This window comes from Quercus lobata, chromosome 1 (assembly GCF_001633185.2).
Source record: "Quercus lobata isolate SW786 chromosome 1, ValleyOak3.0 Primary Assembly, whole genome shotgun sequence".
NCBI classification, from domain to species: Eukaryota; Viridiplantae; Streptophyta; class Magnoliopsida; order Fagales; family Fagaceae; genus Quercus; species Quercus lobata.
The window spans coordinates 55,648,234-55,663,629 of NC_044904.1; the positions used below are offsets into that span (position 1 = coordinate 55,648,234).

Genomic DNA, 15,396 nt, shown 5'->3' on the forward strand with positions numbered 1-15,396 from the left:
AAACTTGTGTACCTGGATTACACTCAAGAACAAAGCAAGACTTGTATGACGTGATTCACAAGAACAACGGCAAATTCTACAAATTAACCTTTGTTTGTTTGTCTTTTATTCAATGTCAAATCGAATTAAAGAATCCAAAGCAAAAGCCACCTTCTGCGTCTAAACAAAGCCCTCATTAAGTCTTATCTTATCTGTACGGTACCTATCAAACCCCACTATCAAATCTCCCTAACTATACTATTTAATTGAACCTATGGCTTCTCAAGTTTCGACTCAATCATTGATTTCTTGAGATTTTAAAGCATGTATTAAAGAGTAAAAGAATAGCTTAGTCTTAAAGAATTTAGCTTTACTTGAATTGGTAAATGGGTTTTTGTGAGAAACTAGGCTCTTTGATATGGGTGTAGAACTGTGCAGCCAGCTTAAATTAACTCACTCACACCCATAGACAAACAGATTGAACTATGGACAAATAGTTGAGGATGGAATTAGTAGCCTAGATTTGGTGTTTGGTTTTATTTAATTACTAGTTACTAACCCGTGCGATGCACGGGATAGTTAAACAAAATTTATACACATTCACCTTTATTGGTACAATCATTTGAAGATAATTCTAACTAATACCCAAATGTAAGAGACACATTGACTTACTATTTAAAGTAGCATTCTAAAGAATTTACACATATTGTGCAACTGAGTCTTAATTTCTCATCAACGGTTAGAAATATAAACTGCAAATATATAAATAAAGACCATGACTTGAGAAGGACATTAAATTTCAAATTAGAGTAGTAATGTTACTTTCTCAATCTTTGCTCAATTGTAATAATAATATAGAGGAAATTCAAAACATGGAAATAAAATAAAAATTACAACAATTAATTCCATTATCTTTCATGCTATATTTTGTAATTGTACGGAATTAAGTCAACTCAATTTAAGTAGTTGTAATAAAATTGACTTCTACTATTCTCTATTCTATAGAGGTATAAACATATTGGATTTCTCAAACCCGGTATTGCAATAAAATGATTTATTATTGAAAATAAGAAACAATTAAGCTCATCCCTTAAAGATTTACCTCTTGTACTTGGTAATTTCCATTCAAACTTTAAAATAGATTATTTGCCTTACCTAGATGTTTTTCTTGTGGTGAGGAAAAATAAAATGAGATAGGTGCTGCATGACCTTCAAAGAAAAAAAGCTTTCTTCTAGTCAAAAACAAAACTCGTCAAGAGGAGTAAGAGAGAAAGAAATTACTCAATGAAAAACCATGGTCAATGGAGAAAAGATTTTTGAACTTCCAAAGATCCACACAAATTTTAGCCATAGGTACAAAATGCCAAGTTAAGAAATATAAATATTGATCTACAGGTGCAATTTTTAAATAGAAAATAGCAATTTCATGAACAAAAACCCTAGCAACCAAATAGAAAAACTATAACCTTGATTTGATTTCTCATTTATCAATGATGGTGACTGGAGAATAAGTTGATTTAGTTCATAAGAGTGGCCCTGAGTAATTGCTAATGGCAAGTGCCAAAGATAGTAAGTAAATCAAATCAAAGAAGGAGAGAGTATAAATTATTTCACGAAATCAAAGATCTCTTTACATCCCATAAAATTCAAAATAAAGAAGAAAATTTCTCTATAGCTTAAGAAACACAATATAATAAAATTAAAGAGAGAAAATTTTCGGAGGACAAAATATTATAGATAATTTAAAAGAATTTTGGTTTAATTCCTGAACACCGCAACTCCATAAAATTCATACTAATAATAATATTTTATAATTGCACAGACTATTTTTTTAGAGTGTTTGATCTCAACATTGGCGTGCATTTAATCTTTCACTAAAAGCAAAGGGAAGTAGATCATGTGCATACATCTTTATGAGCAATTTTTAGGGCTTCCTACATCTGGAGAGAGAGAGTTTGCAGAAACCAAAGAAAATCTCTCTATAGCTTAAGAAACACAATATACTAAAATCAAAGAGATAAAATTTTCGGAGGACAAAATATTATAGATAATTTAAAAGAATTTTGGTTTAATTCTTGAACACCACAACTCCATAAAATTCATACTAATAATAATATTTTATGATAGCGCAGTTAGAATTTTGGTTTAATTCTTGAACATTGAATTGGAAATTGATTATATGAGTATTCAATGGTGAACAAAGTACTATATATTAATTAATATATAAACAAAACTAACATTACAAAAGCTGAACTTTATAAGCTAAAATCTATACCGCACACTGTAGATCTTAAATGCTTTAGGGCTTCCTACGTCTGGAGAGAGAGAGTTTGCAGAAACCATGACTTTATATTTCTTATCTTGAGAGAGGGGTAAGGTTGCTAGGGTTTTGTAGATCTTGAATGCTTTAGGGCTTCCTATGTCTAGAGAGAGAGAGAGAGTTTGCAGAAACCGTGGCTTTATATTTCTTAACTTGAGAGAGGGGTAAGGTTGCTAGGGTTTTGAGGAGTTATAATTTTTTTTTTTTTTTTTTAATATTGTGCTGACGTGAAAAATTGTGGTGCCAGCAAAGGCTTCGGTTTTATATATATATATATATATATATATATATATATATATAGATTATGGCCACACTGCATCAAAGATGACAGTTGACAAGTTAACCAGATAAGACATTTTCTGTTGAAAATAGATAACAAATGATTAGTTTTATGGATAAATATGATAGAATTGAAAGCTCATGGTGACTTCTAGTCCATAAAGTTCTTTTATTATTAAGCGCCAAAATAACTATGAGATTATTTTTTTATTTAATTTATTTATTTATTTGTATAGACAATATTTGATCAATGTCCCTTATTTGATCATAAGAGATTTTACCAATTGAATTAAGTAGAATTCACACACCCTATAGTAAAATTTAGCAGGCTAAGGACGACAAATACTTGCTAAACAAGGTTGAGAATTGCAATTTACAGCTACAGAAGGGCAATGCTTTGATATTCTGTGTGGAGGAATCGATTAGTATCTTCTTTGATAGCATAGTGTTACATCGATGACAAGCATCACTCCTCAAACTTAAGTCAAAAGAAATTAAGGGATCGCAAGCCTTCAAGTGCTGGCACACAAAACAATTTTTTCCCTTAACAAGCTAATGAAGTTGGTCACTGCACTAAAAAGATCCTTAGATAGCATACCCTCTGAGCGATTTCTCATCTTTCTTTCAAGGAACCATTGTTAGACCTTCTCAATTCCCATGGTGGTAAGCAGCCTTTCAAGGGTGATTGTAGAAACAATGAAGACGTAGACAATTGCTTTTGCCTCATTGAGATAGAAGACAGGCAACTGAAGGCACTTCGTAGCCTCTTCTTCTCACTATCATACAGTTGGTAACTAGGGTCATGCCTCACAGCAGAGATCTTGAGGGCTTTGGGAAGTATGCAGTTGCATACTGAACCTACCACAAAGTAAATGAAGCTGATTAAATAGAATTACAAAAACATAATGGGTTATCACCTTAGGAAAAGAAAAGGCCAATCTCAAGCAACTAACAACTTAAAGAAGTTGTCCCAGCAAAATATTGAGTAAATTTTAATATAGAGGTTACCATCATGTTGGAAATTCAACAACAGTTAAAGTCACATTGATTTGGAATATGTCCGCAATTCTCAAGGCTTAAATAGCAAAGTCATAGGAGGCTATGATAGCTGGTAAAATCTTTCATTAAGGCTTCTAATTATTATAAAACATAAAAGGTTCTTTTATGACAGTCTATAACCTCTTAATTAGTTTGTGGCAGAACTGCTTAGGGACAAAACATCTAAAAGGGGTCAAAAATAAAATTTGTTATGAATTTCTGTGCAAGCAATATGAAAAATCAATAGCTATATCAATGTGGTATGTTATGGGAAAAGCGAAGAGTACCTATTTTTGCCAGTCGATTTACCCATTTTGGAATTGATTTTCCAGTCAGCTTGTAACATACATCCTTGCAGAAATGATTGCAGTTCTTGGCAATTAAGTGATATGTATCACCATTATAGCTTGCTGATTGGCGCTCCATGAACTCTCTCACCTGAATAGGGTCCAAGCTTGTAGTCCCAATAAAAATCGACTTCCTGAACTTGAAGCCTGGGCATTGCCGAGGTTCAACCTCAAAAACACCACTTGATGGGTAGTCATGAGCTCCAAATGCATATTCTAAACCATGAACTGTACAGTGTAATTGGGAATATCAGAAAATTTGGATTTCATTTGATAACCAAAAGTGAAGTATAGCTTTTATATGCCACAGGCTTTAATACCTAATTGCTACTCTGCTGTTCAATCACAAGTACTGCCCATAATAAATTTGCATCCCTATCTCATTGCATTAAGTGAAGGGCAGTCAGAAACCACCGCATTATGGGAGTGAGAGCTACAACCCAAGATGCATGTTTATTATCAATTATGATACCTCAGCCTTTTTCTTTTCTTTTCTTTTTTTCCTCCACTCCCTATAATGTTTGACTTTCATAATAAAAAGAGAGAATGGTTCTACCTATTGGTTTTCCAAAGTTTTTTTTCCCCGATGAGTTATTGCGTTGACATCTCTAGTTCAATGAAAAGCAAAATGGACCAAAAAATTAAGTTAATTTCTTCTTACTTCTTCTTCTTTTCTTTTTTTTCACATCATGTGTCCGAGTGCGTGTGCATGCATGCGTCTCATGTTAATATGAAAATATCTTACTTTCCCATTTTCTGAATTGAGAATGTACCACTTAATTAATTTAAAACAGCAAGGAGTCAAATCCTCACTCCCTTCCCCACCCCCTGCAACAAATTTAAAAACAGATACTGTCTCATAATGTTTTAATGTAAGAAGCACATGTAGACTGACAATCTATCCCTCCAATAATAGTACCACTGATTTGACCACAGCTAGCATAGACAGATAGCTAGGAGAGAAAAGTAAATAAAGACAGCTAAGCATTGCATCACGCTTAATCCAGGAATAATTCCAACTATGATTCATTTTAATTGAAGACACTATAAGTCTGGCAGGTGTTAAAATTATCCATAAAAACAACTATGCTTACCTTCCACACCAGAGTGAAAGATACCAAAGCCTGCCCAATAGACATAGCCATTCATGGGAGTCAAGTCGTATACATTGAGATAGACTGGTGTGTTGCCTGGACCATAGCTAGTTGACTTCATCTTAGGAAACACACAAAAACGGGTGGCTGATTTGCTTTTCAAACGAATAGGCATAATGGATTTCCATCCTTTCTTTGATCTAAACTTCATGTTTCCTCAATGGTAAAATAAGAAATTAGTTGACACCTGTCTCCAACCTGTGGCAAATACAAAAGCATCAATTAACAAAAATCAAAGAAAAAAGAAAGCAAAGGAAAACATTTAAAGAAAGGGGTAATGGAGAACAGTTATTGGATATACAAGCTATGATTTACTCTTCTGCAGTTCAACAATTCTAAAACAACTAAATCGTTTTCTTTATACAACTCAAGATAACATGACCTTCTTTCTCATAATTTACATCCATTAATGTAGCTCAAGGAAATTACATTTCGTGAAGGTAATCAACTCTTCATTACATGTTATGTTTCAGTTCAAAGTCATCTTAAAAAGGTGTTATGGAATAAATCCTACATGCTGAAAATATTCTTGTAGGTCATTTTTCTTATTTGAAGAAAACTAATACTAAAAAATATACATGGAAAAGAAAGAGGAAGGGAACAACAGGTAAAAAAAGAAAAGAAAAAAAGAAGTAGAAGAACCTAACAATGCTTAATTCCAGAAATCAATAGAGGAGTGCAAGCCACTAAAATAATGAGGAAGAGTAGTTAAAGTGTAAAGTTGAATTAGAAGTGAATCTTTGTGCCTTCAAAACTTGATCAGGACAACAAACCAGTTGATTTTGAAGATTTTGCAAGATTTGGAAAGCAACACTCCAAGATTTGGGATTCTAAAAAATTCAAAAGTTTTACTATGGTGTTAGTCCTCTTCAATAGTTGCTTGATGGACATATTTCTTAAGCCCAGTTTTTATCATTGTTTACCCTTAAAGTTAAGTTATCAACTAGCAAATTGGAGCAACATAATCAAAGCATCTTGGCTCCCAGGATTCTGAATCTTTCTCAACTGACCTACTACATCTTAAGACATCCTTTTCAACTTCAGCTTAATTGGTCATTTACAATCTCTAACTGTCAAATTGACATTAATTAAAGGATAACAATACATAATGCCATGTCCAGACTGTCCAAACTTTGATTCTATTTTCAATGTGGGTGTTTAGCTCACAATACCAAGTAAGGGTTTCTTTTTAATTTTATATTCAGAGAGGGAACCATTCAAAAGCAATAATATTGTAGTTTAAGCTTCTCTTCAGGAGATTGAAATAAAAAATAGAAATTCTGTAGACTTATCAACACATAGCAACTATCAGCATCAAAGAAGTTGACTTTGCTTGTAAAGAATTAGTTACAGATCAGTTTCTTCAAGGACAATCATAACATCCTGAGGGAGAAAAAATGGTAAGTCAATTCAAGACCTAAACAACTTCTTATTCAACTTTGGAGTTGGCAAATAAAATGTTTACAAGTTTAAACCACAACACATATGGCAACAAATTAATTCAATAATGTGTACTTCAAATGAACCCTAACAGTTCAGGAACTTGGCTCATGTGTTTTAGGTAGATGTCATCATGACTAGGAAAGAAACTGATCTCTCATTGCAAAGCATAATGTTACATGATCTGTAATAGCAGATATCTTATCAGAAATTAAAACTTCATATCCATACTACTGATAATTTCATTAAAAGACCCAATCTTCCTAATGGAAAAGAGAAGATTTGTTCACCAACAATTTATAACATAATTACAACTTCAAGCACAGCTACAGCATTTTCACGGTAAGTGCTGAAATGACCAATTTCATCCTAGTAAACCGGAATTGCAGCATTAATTTCAAAAAGTACAAGGAACATTTTTATTTTGTAATTTAGAAAAAAGGGTTAGCTGTAGAACAGAGAAAGAATTATTCCAGATCTAGTTGACTAAATTAAACAATAAAGCAAAAAATATAGTAGGAAAAAGCAAAATGTTCAACCTCACCTTCAGAGTTACAGATCAGAGATATAAGAATGATAATTGTAGATGTTGAAACTCAATAACAAGAAACAGAAATTTTCATTTTAATTACTGAGAAAACAAAGGAAAAGATGAGAGAATTTGGCATATTACAACAGCCACTTACTAATGCCAAACCATTACAAGAATCCACAGTTCCCATATCTTTTCTCCAAACTTTCTCAGCAACCAAAAGGCCCCAATATGAAGTTTTTGATAAACAAAGACGCAAAAGAAGTCCAAACAATGTGTATGCAAGACCAACCCAGAAGACAAGAAGTTGAAGAAAAGAAAAAGACAGCATTTATTATTGAAGGAAACAAAGAGACTCACAGATTTCAGAGAGGATGTGCATTACACTTTGGAGCCCAAGAAAAGAGACTTCTTTAGCATTTCAAAATTTGCTTGCAATATATTTCAGAGCAGTAGTATCATCTGCAAAAGGCAAGGCCTTTGGTCTGGTCTTCCTCAAAGAAAACACACACTCATTCCTGAATTCTGACTCAACAAAAAACAAAGGAACAAAAGTTAAAAAAAAAAAAAGAAGGGCTATCTAACTAAGCCCAGACTTGGAAGTTAAGACCAACTCTCTCTCTCTCTCTCTCTCTCTCTCTCTCATTGTTTTCACTCCTATACATTCAGCGACAAAGTTTGGGATAGTTTTGGTTAATTTAGTTTGGTTTTTTTAGTTTTAGTTTCAGATATAAGGAAGTACTGTCGAAGTATAATCATAATGTTATAGTCTGTTGTTAATTGTTATCATGTAAGACAATCTCATTGTATTTATTTTGAGCTCACCCATCACGTTTCTATGTGGGTCTTAATTCTTAATTAATTACTTAATTAGCCACCTGATTGGATTGTGTAATCATATTCTTCTTTATGTCTTTTTTTTTTTTCTTTTTTTTTTGATGGGATATGTCTTTTCCTTTTTGATAGTATACTTAATACTTCTATTGAAAGTTTGGAATCATATTCTTTAGAATCCAAAGTTCTTGCACTTTTTGAAATGCACCTGTAGCACCCAAACCCAAACCCAAATACAAAAAAAAAAATATATATATATATATATATATGCTTACAATTTACACATGGAACTTTTACACTTTTACAACTTACCTTCACAACTATAATATTTTATTATCATTAATTCACTCAAACACTGGTGGTGGCTTCACAAATTTTTCTCAATGTATTTCTTAATAAGCATAAATTATATAATCTAACAAAAGGAGAAATTCATATGCTGACAACAATAATAAAAAAACACACAAATACATAAAGTTTACAATTACCTTTTACGAGTTTTCATATTTTGAAATAGTCTCATTATCAATACTACAAGTTACATCTCTTTCAATGTATACAACCAAACAATCATTCATCCACTAAATATAGAACAAATTATGAAGCAAAATTTAATTTTATTGGCATAAGAAAAACTGGGAGTGTTCTCAAAATTTTTTTGAAAGGTAGACAAATAAAAATTTTTAAAATTATATATATAAAAATAATAATTTCAGGTCAGGGTGGTCCCTAAAGGTGGCGCCACCCTTGTCAAACACAACATCATTTTTTTGAAAATTGAGGTTGTAAATTGCAAAATTTGAAATTCTAGATCTACAAGGGGCCCAAATTTAAAGGGTGTAATGTGTATTCTAACCCAAAAGAAATATTAGAAATACATTCACCATGATTCATATGCGTACGTAGAGTGGTTAATCTTAATATTTTTAGATCTCGACCGTGAGATGTACGTTGATTTTACGTTTTGATATAAATGCATGAATCTAAGTAAATTTTATGGAATGCATTGCATAGGATATAATCTCTTTCTTTTAAAATAGTTAGCATGTGTCTCATTATGTATGCTGCTTGTTTATATATAATAAAGTTCCTAAATATTTAGGTGTAATAATGCTCATTGAAGGCTTGAAGCTATGAGAAAGTGAAAAATTAATGAGGATCAATTCCTAAAATGCTTGTCGAGAAAATTCCTCATGCTCTGAGCTTTAATAGCACATATAAGCAATAATATAACACAATCACATTAAAATTAATCACTGTACATCAGTGTAAAAGAATGAGCTGGGAAAAGCCACACTGGTCCAGCTCACATCAAAATTACACTCTGGTGCTAGCATTTATGGCATGGGAAAGAGATTCATATGAATCCTCAGTTCTATTATACATGTCTACAGCCTTCGAAAGGAGAAAATATATTCTGTTTTTGGTGCATACATCTTCTCTCTCACATGAGAGTAGATCCCACAAGCCTCTCTCTCTCATAAGAGTGGATCCCATACTTGTGGGGTCCACCCTCATATGAGAGGGAGAATATATGCACCAGAAATTCCACACACCACCTCCTTCAAAAGACACAACACAAATGAGTTTTCTATTTCTTATTTTATAAAAATCCAATTAATTGATGTTCTTTTGACATTTGTTAATAAATTATTTTAGAAAAATTCTTATACAACTTTTATGAGAAATATAAATAATTATAAAAAATAGTTTTTTTTTCTTTCTCCATAAAAGCTCTTTAAAATAGTTCACTAACCAATGCTTGTAGTTGTAAGACATTCATTAACAAAATCTTTCTAAAAATGTTAAGAGTCTGTTTTATTTAGCATTAATTTTCTGTTTTCATTAACTTTTGCGATCCGCTGGGTAAATATATATTTCCCTCCAATTCCATCACAGAAATTATACAACCTTTAATTTCTTTCATATATGCATAGAATTCATTACTTAGATCCATCATGATCCATAGGCTGTACATACATCAATATCAGTCAAAGTGACATCCAAGAAAAGAAGATTGGCACAAAACAGAGAAGATATATTTCAGGAAAGTTCAGCATAAGTTTCATTGAGCAGATGTGGAAGGAATTTGTGTCCCACGTGCATTTTCTGAACAATGCAGTCCCAACTATAATGTATCATGTATCAACTATCAACCCGCATTTAAGTTCACCTAAAATCTGACAGATTTTGAATATAAAAGAAACATCTTTTTTGAGGAAAAAATATAAAAGAAACATATTTATTTCTCATATATATAGACACATCACACACACACAAAATGACTTAAGTATATGTGTTAGTATCATGAGAAATCTGTTGGAAATATGCATATACGCAGCGGAAAGTTAAACAGATCTACTTCATTCTCAATCTATAACATGCACTATGTAAATTTAAGAATTCAAGTATAAGAGAGCATACCTTGAAGTGGTGAATTTCAAAAACTAAGATCGAAGCACTTGGGAATACTTTTAATCTTCACTCCAATTCCACTAACGCCCAAGAAGTGTGGACTCTCAATTGGTTACAAAGGATGAATATTAAAGTGACATACACTCACCTACACCATTTCATAATGATGTTTCTCATACACAAAATTCTGTACGTTTTTCCCTTTGTATCTAACCAATTATCTAATTGGGCTGACCTTTTGGGCATTTCCAATTGGGCTTAAGTGTGTGGCTTGGAGTGGGACCAAAAGGGACCAATAAGACACTAGCTCCAATGGGCCTTGGGCTTTTCCGTCAACTCTTGACAAGTCCAAAGTTACCATTAACTATATTTAATACCACTATATAAATATAGTTGCACTCTAAGCCTTATCTATAAATTATATCCCAAGACTTTATTGTTCATGCAACCCCTTCATAAAATATTCATAGTAATACAAAGTCATTAATGTAGACTGTCATTTTGTAAATTACTACATCTTAGTCCTTCAGTACCCGGTTTAATCCTTTAAGTTATTCACCATATATTTATGAAATCCAATTTCATAAATATATACTTTAGTAATTTCTTACTAAAGTGGTTAGGCCTAACTCTCTGAATAACTAAACTCATTAAACTTATCTCAAGGGAATATTTTATATCTCCGTTAAGAGACTATGAATTCTATCTTGAGAATATATGTTCCATCAATACTAAATGTGGCTGCCCAATATAATGAGGTTTTGACCGTTATTTTAGATCTCATCCCTGATATATCAAAGCAACCTACACTTCATGATCAAGTCCATTATTCTCTCAGGATTAAGAGTTCATGCAAATATAAGTCGTGAGATTTATTATTCAATTGACAGTCTTTACAAGAATAATAAATCTCACAGCGGTCCAGTTCATATGTTTTAACTCTTAAAACATATCAACATATCAACTAGAAGTCATCACTTCCATGATCAAGACAAATCATCTTAGTTGATACGTTATAGTCTTCGCAGATGAAACGCCCAATTTCATCACCGACTACGAACTAAATTCTGAGTTTACAAAGAACTTGTAATTTATATTTTCTGTGACTTTTCACATAAATCACATACTATACATCTCATGGACTATATGATAATGTCCAAATATTCATGTTACCATTATTTCAGATAATAATAAAACAAATTTATTAATTACAATATTAAGTCATATATCATGTCATACATAATGTCACACATAATATCATACATAGCATCATACAATAGGATTTAAGGGCACTAATCCTAACAAAATCAAGACTCAATACTGTTGATGATAAAGAGATCGGTGTTGACCAGGGCATAAAAAATATTTATACATATATACTGTTGTAAAACTTGATAAGTACATTTAAAAAGTATTTATACATATATACTGTTGTAAAACTTGATAAGTACATTTAAAAAATAAAAAAGAGGTATTATTGAAATATTGATATTGTTAGCTAAGTGGTATCATATTAAATTGAATAATAATAAGGATAAAGTTTAGTTACAAAATTGGTTGTAACCTTACTAAATATATATTTTTTTATATTAGAGGTAATTTTTGACAAATCTACCATTAGATTACATCTTCTTTTTATATCCTCCATGCTTACAAATTTTTTATAAAACTAAAGATCAATAGCTATGTTATCAATAAATTGTTTAAATTGTAAGTTTTTGTAGTTTAAAATTATGCATAAAATATAAGTTTATAAGTCATATAGTAAATAATATTTGATTGACGCAAAATTTAACGTGTATTAAGAGCGTAAAGAAAATGTAATGCAATGGTTAGATTTTCAAAATATGTAGCAATGTTTATTTTATTGAGTAAGATTGTAGTTTTGAGTTACAATTAATTTTGTAGCTAAATTCTGCCTTAATAATAATATTAATGAGTGGTTAATATAATATACTCGAACCAAATCCATCGACTTAAGCTTTTGGGTTAAGTAATGTTGTCATATGTTATATTAACCCTCCAAGTGGAGATGGTATTAAATAATACCATGTCAGTCATATCAAAATTCAATAAATGAAAAACATGTGTGAAAAAACAACTATCCCACTAATAAACTAAGGTCTTAAGGACATGTGTTAGTAGGTAATTATTTACTTATGTTTGCACAATGTATCATTTGATATAAAATGCATTTTTCTGCAACTGGAGTCTTCCCAAAATGTTATCTCCCAATATTAACTGGTACCATAACCAAAATTTGCTACCTAAACATTTTTATTTATTTATTTATTTATTGAAAATTTGCTAATTGGTTTGTGGATTTAATTATTAGGAAGAAAGGTGTATCGTGAGTCCCTTACAAAATTTCTTCAATTAGGACTATAATTTTTAATGTTATTGTTATATACGAGGTAGAGAATTTTGATGGAAAGAACAATTTCAACATATGGCAATACAAAATTATTGGTGTTTATAAATGATTATAAAAAAATACTAGGTAATTTGTAAATTTTGGATGTCAAGATTAGGGATAAGGATAACGTTCTCTTGATAACATACTAGCTTGTATTCAATGCATATGTATGGATGCATTTAAAAATAAACAATTTTTTTTATCATAAAAATATACATAATTTTTCAAATTATTAGGAAAAAATAATTGTAATTTGATACATGTTAAAAATCATGCCTAAGTTTAATACTACTTATGATTATTTTTATTCTAATTTTAATAAGATAGAACATGTGATGATTTTTGTTGTATAGTGATTTTTGTGGGTAGATATATGATTGACTTTGTTTTTTATTTATTTTTTATAGTTCATTAATATTAGATTCTTAGACCTTCTCAAAAAAAAAAACAAAAAAAAAAACAAAAAAAACAACAACAACAACAACAACAACAACAACAACAATAACAACTTTTAGTTCTTTGCATTCATTAACTCATTTTTCACAAAGATTAAAAAAACTTAAGTGGACACATAACACAAAATTAGCTCAAAATTCAAATCTAATTTGGAACCCAATTAGATTTCCTATCAATTTTGACTTTATATATATATTTTTTATACATGTTAAAAATCATGTCTAAGTTGAATACTACTTACGATTATTTTTATTCCAATTTTGAATAAGATAGAACATGTGTGATGATTTTTGCTAATAGATACATGATTGGTTTTGTTTTTATTTTTATTTTTATAGTTCATTAATATTGAACTCTTAGTATTTTGTATTCATTAATTCACTTTGCACAGATATTAAAAAAAACCTTAAGTGAACACATGGCACAAAATTATCTCACAATTGAAATCTATATATATATATATATATATATAATTACATTACAGTTATTCCAAAAAAAAAAAAAAGATAATTAAGCAATATATCAACCGATTTTTGTATAAACATAATCTTAGATCTCTTATTTCATCATCAAAAATTTTATTAGTTGAACTACCTAAACCAACCACTTGATATTAAACTCCTCGTTAATTTTTATGATTTTTTATTTTATTTTATCTCATCTCAAATTAATAAATGGAAATATAAACAATAATTAAAAACAGACTACTGAGTACTGCCTAGCTATTAGTAGAGAGACCTTTATTACCTTAGGTCTCAGACTCAGTAGTCGACTCTATAACCAGTATTACGGTTTAGGAACCAGACACGACCACGAAGGACCTAATATTCGATGTTAACGTGTAAAAGAACAGCAAATACATTCGGTGGGGCCGCAACTAAAGGACAATATTTTTTTCCGAATGGTATGGTGAAAACGATTAACATGTCACATAAAAGGTCCGAACTTTTCCCATGCTGTGTCTTGTAGGCTACGATCACATGGAGACAACTGCGTCTCACAGTAATTGGGACCCCATGGGGCTCATTGTAGTATTTGACCGTAATTGAATTATGAATATATGAATTGACTGTGAAATCAAATCATTCATCTATTTTTACTACATACAAACAAAATTTCACAATTTTTTACTTAATAGTTGCTTTTACATGTTTTTATTCATTCTTATTTGAGTTCATTACTTAAATCAGTTTTTGTTTACTGGAGTACTATAATCTCATATGTAAACAATTAAAAAAAAATTAGTCTATAAATTTTATCATTTTCTCATAGAAAGAAGCTAAGCTGTATTGTGCATATCTTTTTAGAAGTTCCCTACACAAGAGGGAGGAATTGTACTCCGAATCTATATATTATCAAAAACTGAAGCATAACATTTAATGTTGCTACACTCAAATTGAGCCATATAAGTTGCCATGTCATTACTATTATTTTTCTTGAATTTGTCATACAATTAAAAATTAGTTTTCTTAAATTTAAAAATACTAATAAAAAGAAAATAATTCTCAACCCTTTGTATTCCACGATTATAATTTTAGATGGCAACTCTTTGTATTCCATGGTTACAATTTTAAAAAGCAACCCTTTATGTTCCACAGTTACAATCTCAAACGACAACCCTTTAACTTCCTAACACCAGACTTTGGCTTTCTAACTCCTTCGTCTCTTCCTCTCCTCACACCATATTAATACTGAAAAGCTGGATGATTCAGTTTAGGTATCTTTAAATCCCAGTTGCTCTTGACCTTTATTCTTGTGGCTGTCTGCATAATAGTTCAATGTAAGGATTAGATTAATAATGTTGTTCTTTTTTATTGCTGTTTTTTTTTTAATTTATTTATTTTTTATAATTTTGTTACTACCTCTTTTGTGTTGTGGGTCATATATGAGTTTTTATATATTTAAGTTGGGTATTTATACTGATATATAATTGTTTGTTTCTATGTTTAAAATTGATTTGGTTATTTTATTTTATTTTATTTTAATGTTTGAGACGGTAACATTATTGGTTTATATTGTGTAATATGTGTGATAGTGTTTTAGTAGTATCCGTGCCTATAGAAATTCAATTGAATGATGTAATCTGTGCCTATAGAAATTCAATTTGCTAAGGTATTTTAGTAGATAGCGAATTGAATTATAGAGTTTAAAATTCAATACTATACCTTTTTTTTTTTTGCTAAACT

At 30.6% G+C, this 15,396-nt stretch overlaps 1 protein-coding gene across 2 annotated transcripts; it reads right to left on the reverse strand.

Annotated features, from left to right (window-relative positions):
• Window positions 1–2,924: 2,924 nt before the first annotated feature.
• On the reverse strand, window positions 2,925–7,835 carry LOC115992930 (deSI-like protein At4g17486). 2 transcript variants are annotated; one of them, XM_031117186.1, is made up of 4 exons: window positions 7,450–7,835; window positions 5,058–5,315; window positions 3,904–4,191; window positions 2,925–3,430 (listed from the first exon to the last, which is right to left on the reverse strand). In XM_031117186.1, the coding sequence occupies exons 2-4, from the start codon at window positions 5,266–5,268 to the stop codon at window positions 3,192–3,194; spliced, it is 738 nt and encodes a 245-aa protein (XP_030973046.1). In that variant the 5' UTR covers window positions 5,269–5,315; window positions 7,450–7,835; the 3' UTR covers window positions 2,925–3,191. The 2 variants fall into 2 exon arrangements, with proteins under 2 accessions (XP_030973046.1, XP_030973039.1); XM_031117179.1 differs by having other exon boundaries at window positions 2,925–3,436; window positions 7,450–7,833.
• Window positions 7,836–15,396: the final 7,561 nt, after the last annotated feature.